Source organism: Oreochromis aureus, linkage group 7 (genome assembly GCF_013358895.1).
Source record: "Oreochromis aureus strain Israel breed Guangdong linkage group 7, ZZ_aureus, whole genome shotgun sequence".
Taxonomy (NCBI): Eukaryota; Metazoa; Chordata; class Actinopteri; order Cichliformes; family Cichlidae; genus Oreochromis; species Oreochromis aureus.
The window spans coordinates 66172469-66190020 of NC_052948.1; the positions used below are offsets into that span (position 1 = coordinate 66172469).

Sequence of the window (17552 nt, forward strand, 5' to 3'; positions counted from 1 at the left end):
CACCTTTCTGAGCACACAGGTGTTTTCCTGTGTGACCTCAGCGCAGCAGGTTTAGGAGAGACTGCTGAAAACAACGCACGCCAACAATACCTGTTCAACCAATCACTGGCCGTGGGACAGGAAGCCGTACAGAATCGGTGGAATCCAGATGTTTATGTTACTGCTCTGATCTGTGTCACTCACCTGGTTTTATTTTCCTATAACCTCAAACGTGTGTGTTACTCGCCTGACCCTACACCTAAACATCACCCCAGTATCAAATACTCGAGTACATCTTGCTGCTCACGCTCTGACCTTCAGATCTACACCTTTAACCCTCCAAAGGACTGTTAGCAACAGGTTGTATAATGATGAATATTGATCGACACCAGCATGATTCATGCGTGAGACCGACTCAAACTTAGAAAACACTTTAATTCATCACGTTTACATTTGAAAAACACGATAGTACAAAACTGATGACAGATTATAAAATATTTACATGGCCGCCTCACTCCAATTGCCGGCCCTGCGTGGCGAGTCTCCGCCTGCTCATCAGCTCCACGGCGCGATGGTATTCGTCTAATTTGTCTCGGACTTTGGTGTAAAGCTGGAAGAAAACAAAGAGCAGGGCGTCAGGTCGCATGTGCGCATCTCAATTTACTGACGTGCACTGACAGGAAACAGGAAGTGACTCACAGCGCCTTGGGTCTGCGTCTCCTTCAGCGCCTGCAGGAGCTGGTCGATGGACGTGTACGGCAGCCATGCCGGGGGAGACGTGGCAGAGAGCGGCCGCTGAAAAGGGCGAGTAAAAAGGAAAGGCGTTAAAACGGCACCGACACTTCAGATACGCGTGTCGGCGTGACTTTTACCTCAATTCCAAAGTACTGGTGACCCCGCCCCAGGACGGCATCCACATACTCCAACACGAGCTCTGCCGCCGCCTCCAGGAGGTCAAAATTCAGGAGGAGGCGCAGCAGAGACGGAGCGTCCACACGCTGAAACAGAGGGGCATGGTGGGAAAAACACGAACACTGCCTGTAACCCCGCCCACTCCTCTTTACCAGCCGAGCTCTCACCTTGTAGCCTTTGACCAGCCAATCCGGTAGAGGGACGCCATGTGACAGCAGCTTGTGGATGACGTAGCGGTGATGCTGCCCATTGGTGGAAGGATACCTGTCCAGGTAGGAGGCGAGGAGACGCCACGCCTCGTCTGCGGCGCTGCAAACAGAAGGACGTTGTTGTTAGTTATATGGAGGTCCACGGGCGTCTGGTTACCTTACACCTGTTTCACGCAGGTAAACCCAGGTGTGTCAATCAGTCAGTGATTGTTGGAAGCACACCTGGACTCTTTGGTGTTGACAACTGACAGCTGATTAACAGCCAACCAGCTCCAGGCTTCGTTCTGAGACTCCTCCCCTCCAAGCTGCAGCTTAATGCACCTGAAAACAGAGCGTGAGGTAAACAGACAGGTGAAAAAGACAAAGCTGTAAACGGAGAGCGCCGCTGAGGCGCGCGGCGGTGGACCTACTTGAAGGCGAGGCCCTCAAAGACTGGTGTCAGGCTCAGGTTGAAGGTGCGACTCAGAGCCAGCGCCGAGTCGAAGAGTCCCGTCTGAACCAGCAAGACCAGCAACTCTGCCGCCGAGGCGCCGCCTACACACAGTTACATGGTCACCTGTTTACTGTAAAACTCTGCTTGTGTGTGTGTATAACCCCGTGTGTGCGAATTAGCGTACCTGCGATAGCAGCGGAGGGCGGGTGGTGCTGGGCGAGGGTGAGACGGCTGTGAGACAGGATGTACTCTTTCTCCAGGTCTCTGACCTCCAGGATGTCCACCTGTTGCTTGACTGAACAGGAAGCAGGAAGCAGAGCGAGGGTTACAGCAGCTCGCCACCAGGGGGCGTCGCCTACCTGGACAGAAGCCTCATCTACTCTGAAAATAGCGTGACTTCATGTCACGGCAGCAGTCTAAAGGCCCTGATGTGTCTCTGTGTATGTGTGTGTGTTTGACTTAAGCGTCACCTGGTTCAGCAGGAAACTCTCCATCAGAGTTTCTCTTCGGAGATGCACCTGGACGCTCGTACTGCAGGTAAAAATCACAACACGGTTGGACAGGTCACACAGATTCAGTCAGATAGGTTGTGTGTGTGTGTGTGTGTGTGTGTGTGTACCGTTGCCCCGGAGACCGGCTGGACGATCCAGGCGTACTCTGGCCTGATGAGGCGCAGACAGTTGAGAGCAGCCAGGTAACAGTTCACCTGCTTCTGAAGGCCGTGGCGGGTCCGAACTTCCCGACCAAGACGCATCCCAAACTCGAACATCACCGTCCCCGCTGAGCACGCACACACACACACACACACACACACACAGGTGTCTGTCTCGTTTATCCATGTGTAACGTGTGTGTGTGTGTGTGTGTGTGTGTGTGTGTGGGGGGGCTGACCTTTGCGGTAGTTGTGGCGAGCGATGTGAAAGGCGTACAGCAGCTCATAATAGTTGTGGGTGAGCAGGTCGAGTCCCCGGGCCCGAGACTCAATGATGCTGACAACCTGAGAGCAGAGGTCAGAACAGAGTTAATGAAGGCTGTGTCCAAATTCAGGGGTCGCATCCTTCTGCGGCTGCATTTGTAGGCAGATTCTGTCACAGCAAGGCGATGAATGCTCCTCCAAATGAATCCTCTTCCCCAGATTTGAAGGACAGCTCAGGTGTATCCTTTGTGACCCACCATATCCCAGGATTCATTGCGAATCAGATGTTGAAGAAATTTTTGGGGAAAAATGGCTGACTGCTGAAGCGAAGCGGTCCAGAAACAAACTCTTAAAGTAAGTTCTGGGCTTTTATCTCACTTCAAATATACAGCGGAACAAATGTTAGCATAATGAAAAGCCTTAAAAAGTCGCATTTAGCAAACCTTCGGCTAAGTTATTTGACGTTAGCGCTATCGCCACTTAACACGGCTCTTTGGTCGGTAAGTTTAGGTTTGTGCCGAAGCTGGGTCTGTTTGTCGGTGTGAAGCCAAACGTACTTAAACATTTCAGGAAACACCGAGCAGACGGTTGACTAAATATCTGGCCCGCGAACTGTGGTGAGGACGCAGACTCAACCATGCTGTGCTGCAGTTTGTCCTTAAAGAGCTCTCATCCTGTATAAAGCACTAATAATGAGACAGACAGTAGATGGAGGCGGCGTCCTCCTGTTTCTCTGCTGTTTTTGTCTTGCTTATATCAAACAACCTGAGTCTGTCACCTTTGTTATAAAGACAACACTCTGCAGGATCCTGTCCTGTTTCTCCTTTCTCTGATTGAAATACATAAAGTGTGTCTTTGTGATTATAAGAGAAAACTGTTTTCATCCTGCAAGTTTACAGATATTAGATCAACTTCTGCTGCTTTTGTTGCTAACTGCTGTGGTTGATTTCCTTCTGCAAGTGTCCAGAGTCAGAAGAGACTGAGAAGGTGAGAGGAGACGGGACAGAGGCTCTCCAACCCTGATGAGACACCAGGACAGAGTGTGAGGAAGAGGACGACGAAGAGGAGCCAGCAGCAGCTGAGAGATGCAGAGGAGAAGAGGGGGAGAACAGACAGCTGTCTGTAGTTGAGGGACTGGTAAAAACATTGAAAACACTGTCTCGATATTTGCAGAAGTATCTCCAACACAAACTGTAACAGCTGCATACAGGACAACTCACTGATGTTTAAAAAAGAAGGAAAAATAAAGGAACCACAGACAAGTTTGATAATGCTTTGATTTTTCCAGAATATATTTAGTGTTTTCATCCCAGTGGGATTGTGCTGGTTTCAGTGGGAAAAGTATGGAGCTCATTTAAGTAAAGTTGTCTGTTCATATAGTGTGTCAGTATTTAATAAGGATGTCATCTCTCTCCTGTTAGAGCCTCTTGCCCAAACATCAGCCTGTTTAATGCTCTCATATCTTCAACATCTGAAATTATACTGCACAGTTTTCTCATCATTAAAACAGTATTTACTGCATCTGTTTGTCTTCCATTGTATCTGAAACATACAAGGATTAAATCTTTTTACTTTATTTTTGAGATATTTTCCTTAAATATAACTAAAGCTTTCACACAGTGGTCATCGTACATTAATATTTGTCTGTCAGATGCTCACAAGTTAGAAATGATACAAAATCCAAATTAATACCTAAATATTTGAGACAACTGAGTTAAATCCCACTGAGTGTATACGTAGTAAAATATGAATAATGTAAATCCTGTGCCTACTGTGGCATTATTGCTTGTATTTTATCTGTTATTGCTCTTAATTGGTTCTGTGAAGCACTTTGGCATACCTCTGGTTTTTAAATGTACTATATAAATAAAATTGTATTATATTGTTACATTTGTACCATCAGAATGAATGAGACTAGTGTCAGCAGCTACACTAGCAAACGGTTTTACGAGCTAAACTTAGCATCATTGTTGGCTAAGGGGACTCGCGCATGGCTGTGATGTTCTCCCAGACGCATCACGCTGAGGTGAAAGGAAAAAGTCAAACAAATGATGTCAAATAAAGATTTTCTCTATTTCTCTCCAACATGCCGTCCACCACAGCTGTGGATGCTTATGTCGCGGTTGCTAGGCAACAGAAGCCACGTGTCGTAGGCTAGACTGCCCAATTTAACATCCTCGCACTTCCGGTCTTTGCAGACCGGGTAGGCCGGATCCTTCGAAGGACGCAGCCCTGAGGTGACGATGCCGCTACACAGCACCGCACATGCTCAGCCGTCACAACCACAGATGGATGCGTTTCGTTTGCGAGGGCCACCGAAGCCTCACTCTGACCCCCCGGCACAGTTCGCAGTGCGGGTGGAGAAATGAGCTGCGCAGAGCAGCTGGTTTCAGGCCGGAGGAGGTAAAGCTGCAGACTGAGGAGCAGGAGAGTGGGTGGAGGCCCAGGTGGAGAGGCGGTGGAGGTGGACAGCGGTGAACTTTTACAATATTTCATTCATTAAGACTGGATGTGTTGCAGCTCAGGTGCGTACTTATTTGAAAGTAGAACCACATGTTCCTTTAGTGGATCCATGGATCCACGCTCACACCTCCTCTGGATCCACCCTCGGGTCTCCTCTCTTCACCTCACCCTGGAACACGTCCTTCAGAGGAAGCTCGTTTCGGCACCTCGCAGTCTCAGGCGAGGGTGAAACGTAGCTTCACCTTCACACCAACTCCCACCTCCACCCTCACTTACAACAGACAACTCCTCCACTCAGGGCAGTGACTCGTCCCCGACCTAACCCAGCCACTCCACCTGGTTTCTGTTATAGCTTCACGCAAACAACCATAAAACAGGTCACAGGACAGGGTCAAAAGGTCAGAGGTCAGGTTACCTCGTCATGCAGGTTGACGTATGGGAAGTTGACCAAATCCTGCAGCTGCGAGCGTTCACACAGCACCACCACCAGCTGACGGAGGCAGTCCAACTGCCTGAGAGACAGAGAGAGAGACACGCGACCTTTGACCTTTAGCATTGACTGCCAACACGGAGCATTTACCTCCACCTGCGTGTGTGTGTGTGTGTGCGCGCGCGTACATGCTGCCGTCGGGGTTCTGTGTCAGAGCGTCGTACGCCTCGCTGTTATGTCCGAGGTCCAGGTGATGTTTGAATATCCGCGTCCACAGCGCCGCCTGAACACAGACATCAGATCAGTTTACACACCGACAGCACGCTGACATGCTGCCGTCAGACCGCCACATCTCACCTGACTGCTGACATCGCTGACGGCCTCCGTTATGGCCAGAGTGGCGAGCTGGATGACGAGCTCAGGTAGACCGACGTCCTCCAACAGACGCAGCACCTGAGGGGAAACGCACACTCATTAAAACACGCCACGCTGCCGCTTCCCGTCCTTGCCGGCTCTCTGACAATCAGCGTCAGGTGGAACCTCAGAATCTCCGCCTCCTACCTTGTTGTAGTACTGCAGTCGGGGTGTAGCAGGGGCAACGGCGGCGTCTTCATCCTCGCCACCAGTCAACCTCATCAGAAACTCCTCCTTTTCCACCTCCGTTGCCGCCTCCTGGAAGCACCGCAGAGCCTGACAGAAGGAGAAAAACAAAAGAACACACGGGAAGTGAGGTTATGGCGAGCAACTCTGCCTGTAGGACGTGTCACGGTGACCCACCTTCTGGCCTTCACCGTTGGCGAGGTAACACTGAGCCAGCATGAAACGACAAGAGCCGATGTTCACCTGGCACCACGGACCAATCAGACGCACATATTCCTGCAGGAGGACAACACGTGGACTTAAAGCCACTCTGCCATATCATTAGGCACACCTGTTCAACTGCTCCTTATATAATATCGAATAAGACAATCACACGGCAGCAGGTTATTGCATTTAACAGGGTTCACACACCTTTCCAGGGTCAAATTCAAGGACTTTTCAAGCACTTACAAGGTCAAGCTTTTCCAGCACATTGCCAAAAAAACAGAAGAATGCACATTTGACCTCACCTCAGTGACCACATGACAAACAAATCACCCTTGGCTGATTTTGACACCTTTGTTCCCCCTTTTTTTAAAAGATAAACACAAAATGCAAAAAGAAAAGGTTGCCTTGTATGCATATAGTGTATGAACGAAATAAATTTGAATATCTGCCGATACCGATATGACTCCGATATAGTGTTTTTTAATCAATAAAACTGTTTTTTAAATATCTTGCTGCATTTTGTATAAGTTCATACTCAAGTTTAAATAAACAACAACATTAAAGCTATTCTGTTATACCTGTATGCAAAAAATACACTGCACCCAAAATATTTCATAGTTCAGCAACACTGATCAATCTAATAAACTTAAACCTGCTCCATCCTCCCTATTCTGGTATTTTAAAGAGTACTTAGCAGAAATATTAAGCAACCTAACTAATAGGGTTGCAAACTCCCAGCAAAAAAAAAAAATAAAAATGCACAGAAATAAATTATTTTTCTACAATAATTAAATAGATTCAACATCTTTCTTCAACAGAATTGCAGACTGCACAGATGGTACCTTCCCAAAGGAAAAAGTACTATAGCTTACTAGGTTATATTAGACTTAACAGTTACTATATACAGTAATGGACTTCTATACATGTTACATCGGATTAAAACTTTGGGTGTAAGATTCAGATAATTATTTATTAAAAGCTAGATATTTTAAATGAGAATAAGAAAGAAAAGTATGTCTTTGTGCCCCCTTTTCCCTGTTCATGCCCTATCGGCCCCCCTGGCTAAACTTTGCTAGATCCGCTCCTGCACAGTTACCAGCCGTCAGCTACGTAGAAAAGGATCCTGGTGTAGAAAGTAATATTAAATACATTCTAACAACAGCTTATCAAGCTTAAACGTGCTGCTGTTGTTCAGCCGTTGGTTTCCTCCTTCTGGTGCAAAGTGGGCCAAAAACAAAGAAGAGAGACGGACTCGCGACAGAAAAGCCGATCAGCTGATCATTGATCAGTTTCATGATTTAAGTAGCAGCAGGAGAGGGAGAGAGAGAGGCAGTCGCTCCATATATCGGTTGTTAAGCTTAACATGGGAACGCTTTACAAACATTCAGAGATGAACTTACACACTTGCTTTACTTCTCTCTGGGATAACTTCCTCGGAGATGAAATGCTGGTTTGGTAGCGAGGCTACAAATACACACAGCCGCTCTATCACGTGATGCACACTGCTCCGACGTGCTACGGTTATGAGCCGAGTTACGCCGTGTCGCAAGTTTTGTGAGGTGCTTTTTTGATATTTAAATGGATCGGATTACATTTTTTATTTCTCGCCGATATCCGATCCAGTAATTTAGGTCAGTATCGGACCGATACCGATACGTAATATCGGATCGGTCCATCTCTAGTTCATTCATCATAGAAGACTGTGAGGAAGCACAAGCATCTATTGAATCTATGACCTGTGATGATGATGATAATATTATCATTATTATTAGTATTAGTATTATTATTATTATTATTATTATTATTATGTACAGTTATATGTATTATCTCACTTAAATAAACAGGCAGCCTTAAAGTATGAAACACATAAATGTGTCCATTGTCTCAGTGGCTGCTGGTGGCCACAGGCCTCAGTGTGAGCTTGAACATTTATAATGTTCAAGCTCTTTCATGTGCTGAACAGAAACATTCTGAATGAAGATCTATTCCATAAATCACCACGCCATGACTAACTGCTGCTTGTATTACATCACACTCACTTCAATCATCTATTCCACCAGTTTCATACCGGGGGGGGGGGCGGGGGGGGTGCATTATAGTGATAAGAACTCTCTTCAGTCTATCTCCAGAAGCTGATGCTGTTCATCTGGACGTAGCGTTTTGTGGGAGAAACGTTTCGTCACTCATTCAAGTGACTTCTTCACAGACTGAAGAAAAACGCTACGTCCAGATGAACAGAATCAGCTTTTGGAGATTTACTTTCCTGGATGATTGAGAATGCATCAAGACATTTTAATCTCTTCAGTCTAATTGTTATTTGTGTGAATGAAACAGTTTTAAGCACCAAACCCAAAATTCAAAATTCCAGGAGGAGCAGGAGGAACACTCACCTGCAGCTGAGTGTACTGACAGTTGGCAAGCAGACACTCTGGGAACTGGAAGCCAGGATTACTGGGCCAACTGGGAGAGAGACCAGTTAGGGAACAACAGGAAGTTAAACACCACAGACCATTGGCGAGTTTCACTTAACGTGAAGAGGCGGAGCCCGATCGGGGCGTGATGAAGGATACAGCAGCTGAGCGAGGAGCTGCACCATACTGGAGATCATGTCGGTCCAGACGAGCAGAGCTCCGCCCTGCTGGTTCGAAAACAGCTGAGACACGATGAGCCGGCGAGCTGCCGTCTGATAAAAGAGCTCCACAACGGTCTGAGGGTTCAGAGCTGCGTGGGCGGGACAGGAAATCCACACACACTTTTAAAAACCACACGGACAAGGACTGTCGTCCCTGACGCCACATCAGAAATCAAAGCTAAACACACAAACAGAGCAGACCTGATCGTCCAGAGGTCATGGTGGGTGTGTCTGACAGCTCCAACACGGTGAGGTGCTGCAGGTTGGCGTCTCTGAAACATCAGAACAGGAAGTGCTCAGTGTGGTTGCTACAGACCTGAGAGTGCTGCACTCTCAGCCGTGTGTGTACTGTGTGTATTAGTACTCACATGGTGCTGATGGGCACGGAGGAGGCGAGGCTCTGACTGACATGTTTGAGGAGATGATAGGAGGACAGGAGCTGGGAGGTCCGAGGAATCAGGTCCTGCTGTAGCTGGAGCAGCTGAGCCCCCCCACCCAGAAACACCTGGATACACACACACACACACACACACACACACACACACACACACACCTGTTGAGCTGCACACGTGTGGCTCTTAAACACACTGAGGAGAATGATGATCAGGTGATGGTGAGAAGCTCTTGGATGTCTCCACACAGCTTTCCTGAAGGCTTTCCCGGCTGTTGCTTGGATACAAGAAGCTTCTAGCAGCGCACTGTCACATGAAAGTGGTCCTCGGCCCCCAGGTAATCTCTCAAAGCGTACCGCTTCACCACATGCCAGTCAGAACCTGGCCTGCTGACGTTCTTGTACCCCTGTTTGTGGCTTGACCAGGCTCATACAGACAAAGCAAGCCGAGGCCTCTTCCTGTCAAAAGGGAGTTCTCCCTTCCCACCATCACCAAACAGTTGATAGTGTGTGTGTGTGTGTGTGTGTGTGTGTGTGTATACGTACATTGTCTCCAAAGCGCAGGTAGAGCTTCTGCAGGATGAGCAGGTCTCTGCAGAACAGCGCTCTGGTCATGGCCATGTGACACACGGCCTGGCAGACGACAGAGACTGCTGTGCTGCCGCCGTACAGCTGAGACAGGCCGATCCTTAAACTCAGGCTCTGACCTGCAAGACAAGGTGCAGGGCACACTGAAGCCACCTAACAGCAGGGTCGCACTTTCATTCACCGAGAGCGTCTTACCGGGCGCCACAAGTCTGTCCCCGCCGACCTCAGAGTCCGTCTCCAGGTCCATCTCTCTCAGCAGGACCATCATGGCGGCCATCGGGTTCCTGACATCCTGAAGTTTGTTCTGGACGTCCACAACCACGTTATCGCTGTGGAGGACAGACGCCGCGTGTTTAAATTACCAGCAGTAACCCCGACAAATTCAGCCTGCGACCCTCTGAAAGTCTGATGCGTGAAAACAAAAAGTCACACTGCTGCCTGTGGTCGTGACTTCAAAGGAAACGAGGAGCCGGCGTCCACCTGCTGCGATCAGCTCCTCCTGATCATCACCGAAGGACCGACAGGAAGTGCGGCGCTCACTGAAGGATCCAGTTCTTTTACTTCCTGAGGATTTTCCACCTGAAGCTTCAATGATTATCTCCTCAATGTGACACCCCCCCCCGCCCCAGAGGGCTCGCAAAATCGCTAGCCCGACGTCCCGGGGCTAGCGATTTTTCCAGTCAGGCTACCAAAATCTATCTCAGCCCTGCCCGTCGGGCTATCATAGGAAGGAAAAATGTATGTCAATGCTTTTGCATTCTTTCGAAAATGTAGTTGAGTAATTATGTCATTGGCATCGATGAGCCACTGTCAATATGTGACATATTGAAATCGCGTTTGAATTTGTGCTTGTTTTTTGCTTTCACTTTCACTTTGCAATCGCGCAAACGGTGTGTAGAGAGCGGCAGCACTGATTGGTGAGTGACGATTAATTGCGCACCAATTCCTCTGACATCGTCTTATCACTCATTAGCTTACTATTCAAACGCGACAAGTGAAATCTCCCACAGCAAGCTTAAACATGTGAGAGGTTGATTGCGCAGAGAATCGCTGACCGTTATGTAAGTACCTGTGTAAAAGCAGCAGGATTTACGCTGGTATTTTAGTTCTGCTGAGCCAAATAAGACAAGTCGGGTGAAGAAGGCACAGCCAAATAAAAGCAGACCACAAAACGGAAAAGTTATGACAAATCAGACTATGAGGCAAAAAGAAAGCTCAGCTTTTTTGGTTTCATGGACAAAAGAATTTATGTGGCTGGAATATGACGAGCTAAATAACATGATGTTCTGCCAGGTGTGTTGTGAGTTTCATTTCATTTGAGTCGACAAGCGCCTTTGTAACTGGGACCAGTAATTTTAAGATAGACCCCATCAGAACCCATGAAAAACGCCTGAAATGCATTATTGCCCAGTCTGCAATATCTTTCCCAGAACAAAACATGCAAACATGCAAAAAACATACTAAAAATAAACCAAGCACAAGCAGAAGTCCTGAAAAATCTTTCAAAAGCGTACTATGTTGCAAAGAGTGAACTACCATTGTCAAAATTTAGCAGTTTTTGCAAACTTCAAAAAGCAAATGGCCTCGATCTTGGTTCCATTTGCCTCTTACCTGTGACTTCAGTGGAAATTTCAGATTCAGGATCTGACACAGACTGATTCATGTTCTACACAGTTCTTACAAGTTCATAGAAATTTCTGTTCAATTAGAACCAAGTATTTGAGTTGATGACTGATTTTTATACAGTTGTTGTGATTTGTATTTTAATTTTCTGATTAATTTTTGTTTCCGTTACAATATTATACATTAAAGTATAATATTGTAAAGGAAACGAAACATTAAAAAATTGCTCTCTTTTTTATTCGGGCTACTTAAATTTATTTTGGTCTACCAAAAACTGAAGAGTGCCTGCCCGAAGGGCTACCATAGATTTTGAAATTTTGCGAGCCCTGGCCCCCCAAATCTCTCAGGAATCAGTGAGACCGACGCGTCTCTATGCTGTCTGTACCTGTGAGCACACCTGAGCTCCTGCTCATTTACCATCAGGATGCTCTTCTTTAACGAACAACTTAAATTTAAAACAAGCACATCGGGGGTCATGTGACCCACCTGTCGTTGCATAGCAGGTTCTCCAGGACGAGCTCGGCCGCTCTCTCGGGCGCCTGCAGGTACTCCAGAGATTTCTCCATCTCGTACGCCATCTCTGCAGAAACGGCGTCGCTGATGAGCCGCAGGCACTGAACCAGCTGCAGAACATCCCGCCCCGCCTCCGGGTCTGACAGCACAGGTGAGCACAGGTGAGATCAAGATGTACAGAAATCGTCAAACCAACACACTGGCTGTCTCTTTACCTTCAGCGACGGGTGTCTCCTCCTCTGAGAGCAGGTACTGGTCGTGGGAAAGGTACAGGTGATCCACGGCGAAGCACGGCAGCAGGAACGACAGGAAGCCCTGAAACACAGCGGGACAAAAACGGGCGTCACCGCTTCATCGCTAACACCCACAGGCACACGGTGCCCCCTGCAGGTGGTCGACTCACCTTCCGGAGCAGACAGACCATCCCGGTGTGCTGGCTCACAGTCAGACCCAGAGGAGATGCCTGAACCTCCTGGTACTGCAGACAGCAGGAGTAGAACCGGGACCAGAACTCCACCTGCAGCTGTCGGTACTCCTCCTGGGAAAACTCGAACTCGGTGATGCTGCTCTGCAGCTGCAGGAGGAGGAGGGAAAGAGACGAAGCTTGTTAAAAAAACAAAAACAAAAAACATCTGAAAAGTTCCTGTTCTGGCTCAGATCGCTCTGCTTTACCTCGCTCTCGACAGCCAGTGTCACCTCCTTCCTCAGAGCCTCCCAGGACAGGTCCCAGATCCTCTCCGAGCCTCGCCGAAAGATCTGAGCAACCCACACAGACACCAGCCAATCAGTTATCAATCAGGGAACCAATCACAGAGTCAATCAGACACACAGCTAGATTCTCACCTGCAGGGCTTTCACAATGGCCGAGGCTGTGAAGCGAAGGGGAGAGAAGAGAACCTCGAGATATGTCTCCTGTCAGGGGGTCAGAGGTCACATGGTCAGCACTACCTGTTCATTAAAACACTGGTTACTGGTCTGAACTGGTCTCACCCGGGGGTCCAGGTCCACTCCGATGTGGATTTCTTCTTCGGGTGGAGGCTGAACAAACACCTGGTTCCACTGAGCCGCCGTGTTGCTGTGAAACATGCCGACAGGTGAGGAACATGTGCGGAGACAGATGATGGAAACAGGTAGAGAACATGGAAATATCAGCAGAGGACAGGAGGAAGACACTGGCATTTCGACTCACTGCTCGAAGCTGATGTATTTGACCACGGTGGCGTTGGATTCGTCCACCCACAGAGCCCAGATGTCCGAGGAGGTCAGCGTGAAGTCCACAAGCGTCTCCTGTTCACAGAGAGCGGTTCAGAATGCAGAAAGTAACCACAAACACAAAAACGAGGCTCGCCCCCTGGATCCGCCCGTGCGTTCACCTGTGTACTGAACAGTGTGGAGATGTGCTCAAGGCTGTAGCGGTTGTTGTCTGTGGCGACCAGCTGCAGCACGGTGAACTGCCCCCGCTGAGGGACGGCGAGGTAGACGCACACGCACAAGCCTGTGGTGGAGGAGAATGCCAGGCGCAGGCGGTGACCATGGCCCGGCAGGCGCTTCACGCCCTTACACGCCGGCATATACTCCAACATGTCCGCCTCCAGCAGACAGCCATGCTCCTGAGGGGGCGGAAGTCACGTCAGCACATGGCGACTCAAACGTTACACATCAACAATGTGTTTGTGTGCGTGTGTGTGATGTCATCACCCTGAGCGACCACATGCGCAGCCGGTGGTCCTGACACAGCGCGAAGATGAAGGAGTCTTCCTCCAGCTCCCGCACGGCCAGGCTGAGCACGAGGTCGGCCGGGCTGTGCTCGCCGCGGATTGCCGTGGGCATCCACCCGGACAGCCGCTGCATCACAGAGCTCCTCTTCAACTCCAGCACCGACATGTTGCCTGGAAACGGCGAGCACACGTCTTAAAATCCGGCCGTACCACGCCCACATTAAACATAGAAATTCCCCCTCACCCTGAGAATCGGGCGACGGCAGGGTGACCACCGTGATGCCTCCTGCAGGAGAAGCCAGAGCGAAGTGTGCGTCTCCGTGGTAACTGAGCCAGGCGAACGAAGCGCCGGGACTTGCCGTGGTTCCCACTGAGCTGGGGATGAGGGCACTGTGGGCGGGGTCCTGCAGGCTCAGCTTCCCCACATCAGTGAAGATGGACTGCATGTGCAACTCTGTGACCAGCTCCTACACACGCACAGAGGAGTGTTCGAGGTCAGTTATCTCGTTAACAGTTACCGTAGTAATTGTGCTAACAGCTGTATGATTGTATCATTTACACACACGCGTATTTTCTACTGTGTATGGTGTCCATTTGATTTGATTAGTACGACTTTTTGTCCTGCTCAGAGCTGCCCTCTGGTGGGCGCCTCAGGCCAGTCAGGTCCCACACCTCCAGACTCTAACAGCGTCCATTTGGACACTTAACAACAGCCTACCCCCACCCACCTCACCATGGTCTGAGTGTCCTCCATCACTCACACACAGACTCTGTTCAGTCCCTTTGCTCTCCATCGTGCGCCTTCCTCTGGTATTTTTAAAAACATTTCTGTTTGTTATGTTTTGCTGATTTCTACATTGATTGTAATATTACATTTCACGTTCACCTAAATCTGTTTCTATGGTAACCATGGTAACTATGGTAATCTCACACGGCTGTTGGTAGTTTGGTATCAGACCTTAAAGTCTGAGTCATCCGTCGTGTCCATAGTGACACTTTCATTAATCAATTGATAACGGTAATCAGTAATCAACAACCGCACGCTGTCCTGCAGCTGGTGGTGTGGCTTCTTCACGGACCATAGGACAGCATGCAGGCTGAGGGTCACCGTCAGGTACTCACGCTGCGGTACATGCGTGTGGGGTGGGGCAACAGCAGCCTGTGGACGCTGTGATTGGTGGAGATGAGGATGACGACGTTGCTGAGCGTCTCCTGGATGGTGACTCCTCCGGGCAGGACAGCACAGTGGGTGAAGCGGAGCCGGACGGCGTTGTTCAGCAAGTTGGTGTCCAGAGACTGCTCCACCAGCACCACCGAGTCCCCAGACGTGGACCTGCATAAGTGAGAGTGTTAGCAGAGAACGGCTGACAGCACCTGCAGAGCACCTGGAGAGCAGCTGGTACCCACCAGTGGATGAACCTGTTGCTGATGACCGACAGCAGCTTCCCGCTCTCCTCATAATGAAACGCTCCCGCGCTGTCAGGAAACTTCAGGCTGCCAGGTGCTGCGCTCACACCTGCAGACCGGAAAGACAGGTGAGTCCGGTTTGAACAGGTTCTTGACCTGCAGGTGTCTGAGGCTCTGATCAGCAAGTCACAGGCCGTTTATCAATGCCCAAGTACGCGAGTACGTACTCGCGTTCTCGGTGAGTACGTACTCGCCGAGAACGCACGGGAGTACGTACCCGCCGAGAACACGAGCACGGACTCGCGATATGTACAATTGGAACACCTGCGTGCGTGATGATGTCACAGGTCCGGAGTTTTTACTGCCGTCCCCTCCTAATTTAACTGTGAGTAACATGTTATGAAGCTTAACTTTAATCACAGCCAAACCGGTTTACTCAGGAACAAATAAAACACTGAAATAAACCAAACATTAACATTTAGAAGTGATCTAAGTGACTTATATATCATTTTTAACCTCAGTAGTGAAACCTCTATTAATAAAAATAGTGTACATGTACATACGTGTACATACCTTAATAAAAACAAGCAGGTGAGATGTTAGAACGCTTTTATTTCTATTCTAGTGGACACTCAATACTATAGACAGCTGCTGGGGTTTCTTTAACCTGAGTAGTGAGAAGTCCGCGAGCGGGGGGGCGGGGCGGGGGGTTGAAAACGATGTGCCGGGAGTCCGCTGTTGAGTTTTGGACGAAATGCATTCTGGGATATATAGCTGTCCCAAGTCCACACCGATGCATGCTCGATAAAACGGGCGGATCGAGAACACATCCGGGACTTTTTCGCGTTCTCGGCTTGATGCGTACTTCGAATTGGAACAGTACTTGGTCTCCGACTGATGACGTATCACGAGTACACGAGAACGCAAGTACGCACAAGTACGCATATTGATAAACGCCCACAGTGTTTATCAGATCAATAATCAGCTGCTTCCGGAGGCGCAGACACCATCGACCGCAGGTCAAGGTCACGTGATCAGCGCGGGTTCACGCGTGACAAGGTGCGCAACAGGTGAGCAGTTAACGGAGCTAGCTGATACTAAACGGAGACGGAGGAAGATTTACTCGCTCGCTTGCTCAGCAGTGCGCGCTCACCTGGTCAGGTGAGAGTTCGGAAGAAAAAACAACAACAACAACAGAAACACCTCCAGGCCGCGCGCGGCTAGCAGGAAGCTAACACGCTAACGCCAGCAGGTACGGGCCGTTAGGCTGTTAGCTCCCTGCTAGCCGCCGTCAGGGGCACGCAGGTGAAGTGCAGGAGTTACCTAGATTCGCAGTGAGCTCGCGCGGCCTCCGCTCGGCCTCTCTCTCGAACCCGCAGATCTCGATGTAGCTGCGCTCCAACGCCGCCGCCATCTTATCCTCGTGCCGCTGCCGCCGCGCGCTGCGCTTTCAAACCCACTTCCGCCTCCAGCTTCTTCTTCTACGATTCATTTAAGGTAGGCGAACCACTGCGAGGCGCGCCACCTGCCGGATCGGATGACTGACGTCATCATTAAACAATACAAATCCGACTCCGTTTTTTTTGTATGTCTGCTTTGACCAATCAGAGCCCAGAAGGAAATTAACATTATTAGATGTTCTCATTAGATTTTATATGTGTGTGTGTGTGTGTGTGTGTGTCGGATTTTGATTGGCCAACACATTTTGGGGATGGCATAGGCACCGATCGGTTTTCTATCGCCCATTTGCTGGGAGTAAGGGCGCCCTCCGTTTGCGAGGTGCGCCTGCTGCTTGCTGCACAGGGAGGAGAGGGCGGGGCGGCGGTATGGGCTCAAAATGTGGTCATAAATATTTTGTACTTGTAAATCAGGATTTGTATGTGTAAAAAGAATTTGTGTGTGTGTGTAAAAAAGATTTGTATGTGTAAAAAGAATTTGTGTGTGTGTGTGTAAAAAAGATTTGTATGTGTAAAAAGAATTTGTGTGTGTGTGTAAAAAAGATTTGTATGTGTAAAAAGAATTTGTGTGTGCGTAAAAAAGATTTGTGTGTGGACTTAGCCAAAAAAAACCCTGCAAGTTACAAGTACGAATTTTGACCCTATTTTTCTTCCTTTCATCTGATTGGTCAATGTCATGTCAATCACAAATGTAACAATCCAATCAGAGAACAGATGGGTTTGGCTGTCGGACGGGCGCTTCTTTGAACTGCAGGTCCTTGAAGGGAATAAATGCCCTTTTATATGCCAACCCAGCGTTTTCCTTCATCACCATGAAGGAAAACAGTCTGTGGTCGTCCGAGTTTGGTGATTTTTGTGTCACAGGTTTACGTGCTTAATACAGGGACTTCCACAGCCTTTTCAACAGCGCTGCAGACCGCGGGTAGGGGGCAGTGTTTTGGAAATGACAGTCTTCACTACAAAGCTTTCTTCGTTATGAATTAGCATACATGTTTTTATTGAACATCTAAAGAACTAGCAAAAAAACCAAACTCTTGTAGAGGACATAAAGTCAGAGATAGAAACGACAAGGAGC

The 17552-nt window shown here is 48.8% G+C and overlaps 1 protein-coding gene across 1 annotated transcript; it reads right to left on the reverse strand.

The window, feature by feature from the left end:
• Window positions 1-394: 394 nt before the first annotated feature.
• Window positions 395-16521, reverse strand: nup160 (nucleoporin 160). The gene is made up of 34 exons (XM_031730039.2): window positions 16344-16521; window positions 15021-15129; window positions 14736-14946; window positions 13858-14080; window positions 13594-13784; window positions 13269-13505; window positions 13085-13182; window positions 12886-12970; window positions 12739-12807; window positions 12568-12651; window positions 12299-12469; window positions 12111-12210; window positions 11869-12034; window positions 9955-10088; window positions 9718-9878; window positions 9149-9285; window positions 8982-9052; window positions 8719-8869; window positions 8539-8608; window positions 6119-6217; window positions 5903-6031; window positions 5699-5794; window positions 5530-5624; window positions 5327-5423; window positions 2424-2529; window positions 2153-2313; window positions 2004-2064; window positions 1718-1828; window positions 1511-1634; window positions 1323-1421; window positions 1059-1200; window positions 852-977; window positions 679-774; window positions 395-589 (listed from the first exon to the last, which is right to left on the reverse strand). Exons 1-34 carry the CDS (start codon window positions 16432-16434, stop codon window positions 491-493), a joined length of 4200 nt encoding a protein of 1399 aa, XP_031585899.1. The 5' UTR covers window positions 16435-16521; the 3' UTR covers window positions 395-490.
• Window positions 16522-17552: the final 1031 nt, after the last annotated feature.

What these genes read in the sequence shown, in the direction of transcription:
- nup160 (XM_031730039.2), bottom strand. Translation starts at nt 16,434, where the DNA reads ATGGCGGCGGCGTTGGAGCGCAGCTACATCGAGATCTGCGGGTTCGAG. An exon ending in CCAACGGTGAAGGCCAGAAG is followed by an intron (nt 6,032 to 6,118) that starts GTGGGTCACCGT and finishes TCCTTCTGTCAG; the next exon opens with GCTCTGCGGTGCTTCCAGGA. An exon ending in TTTGAGGGCCTCGCCTTCAA is followed by an intron (nt 1,422 to 1,510) that starts GTAGGTCCACCG and finishes CTCTGTTTTCAG; the next exon opens with GTGCATTAAGCTGCAGCTTG.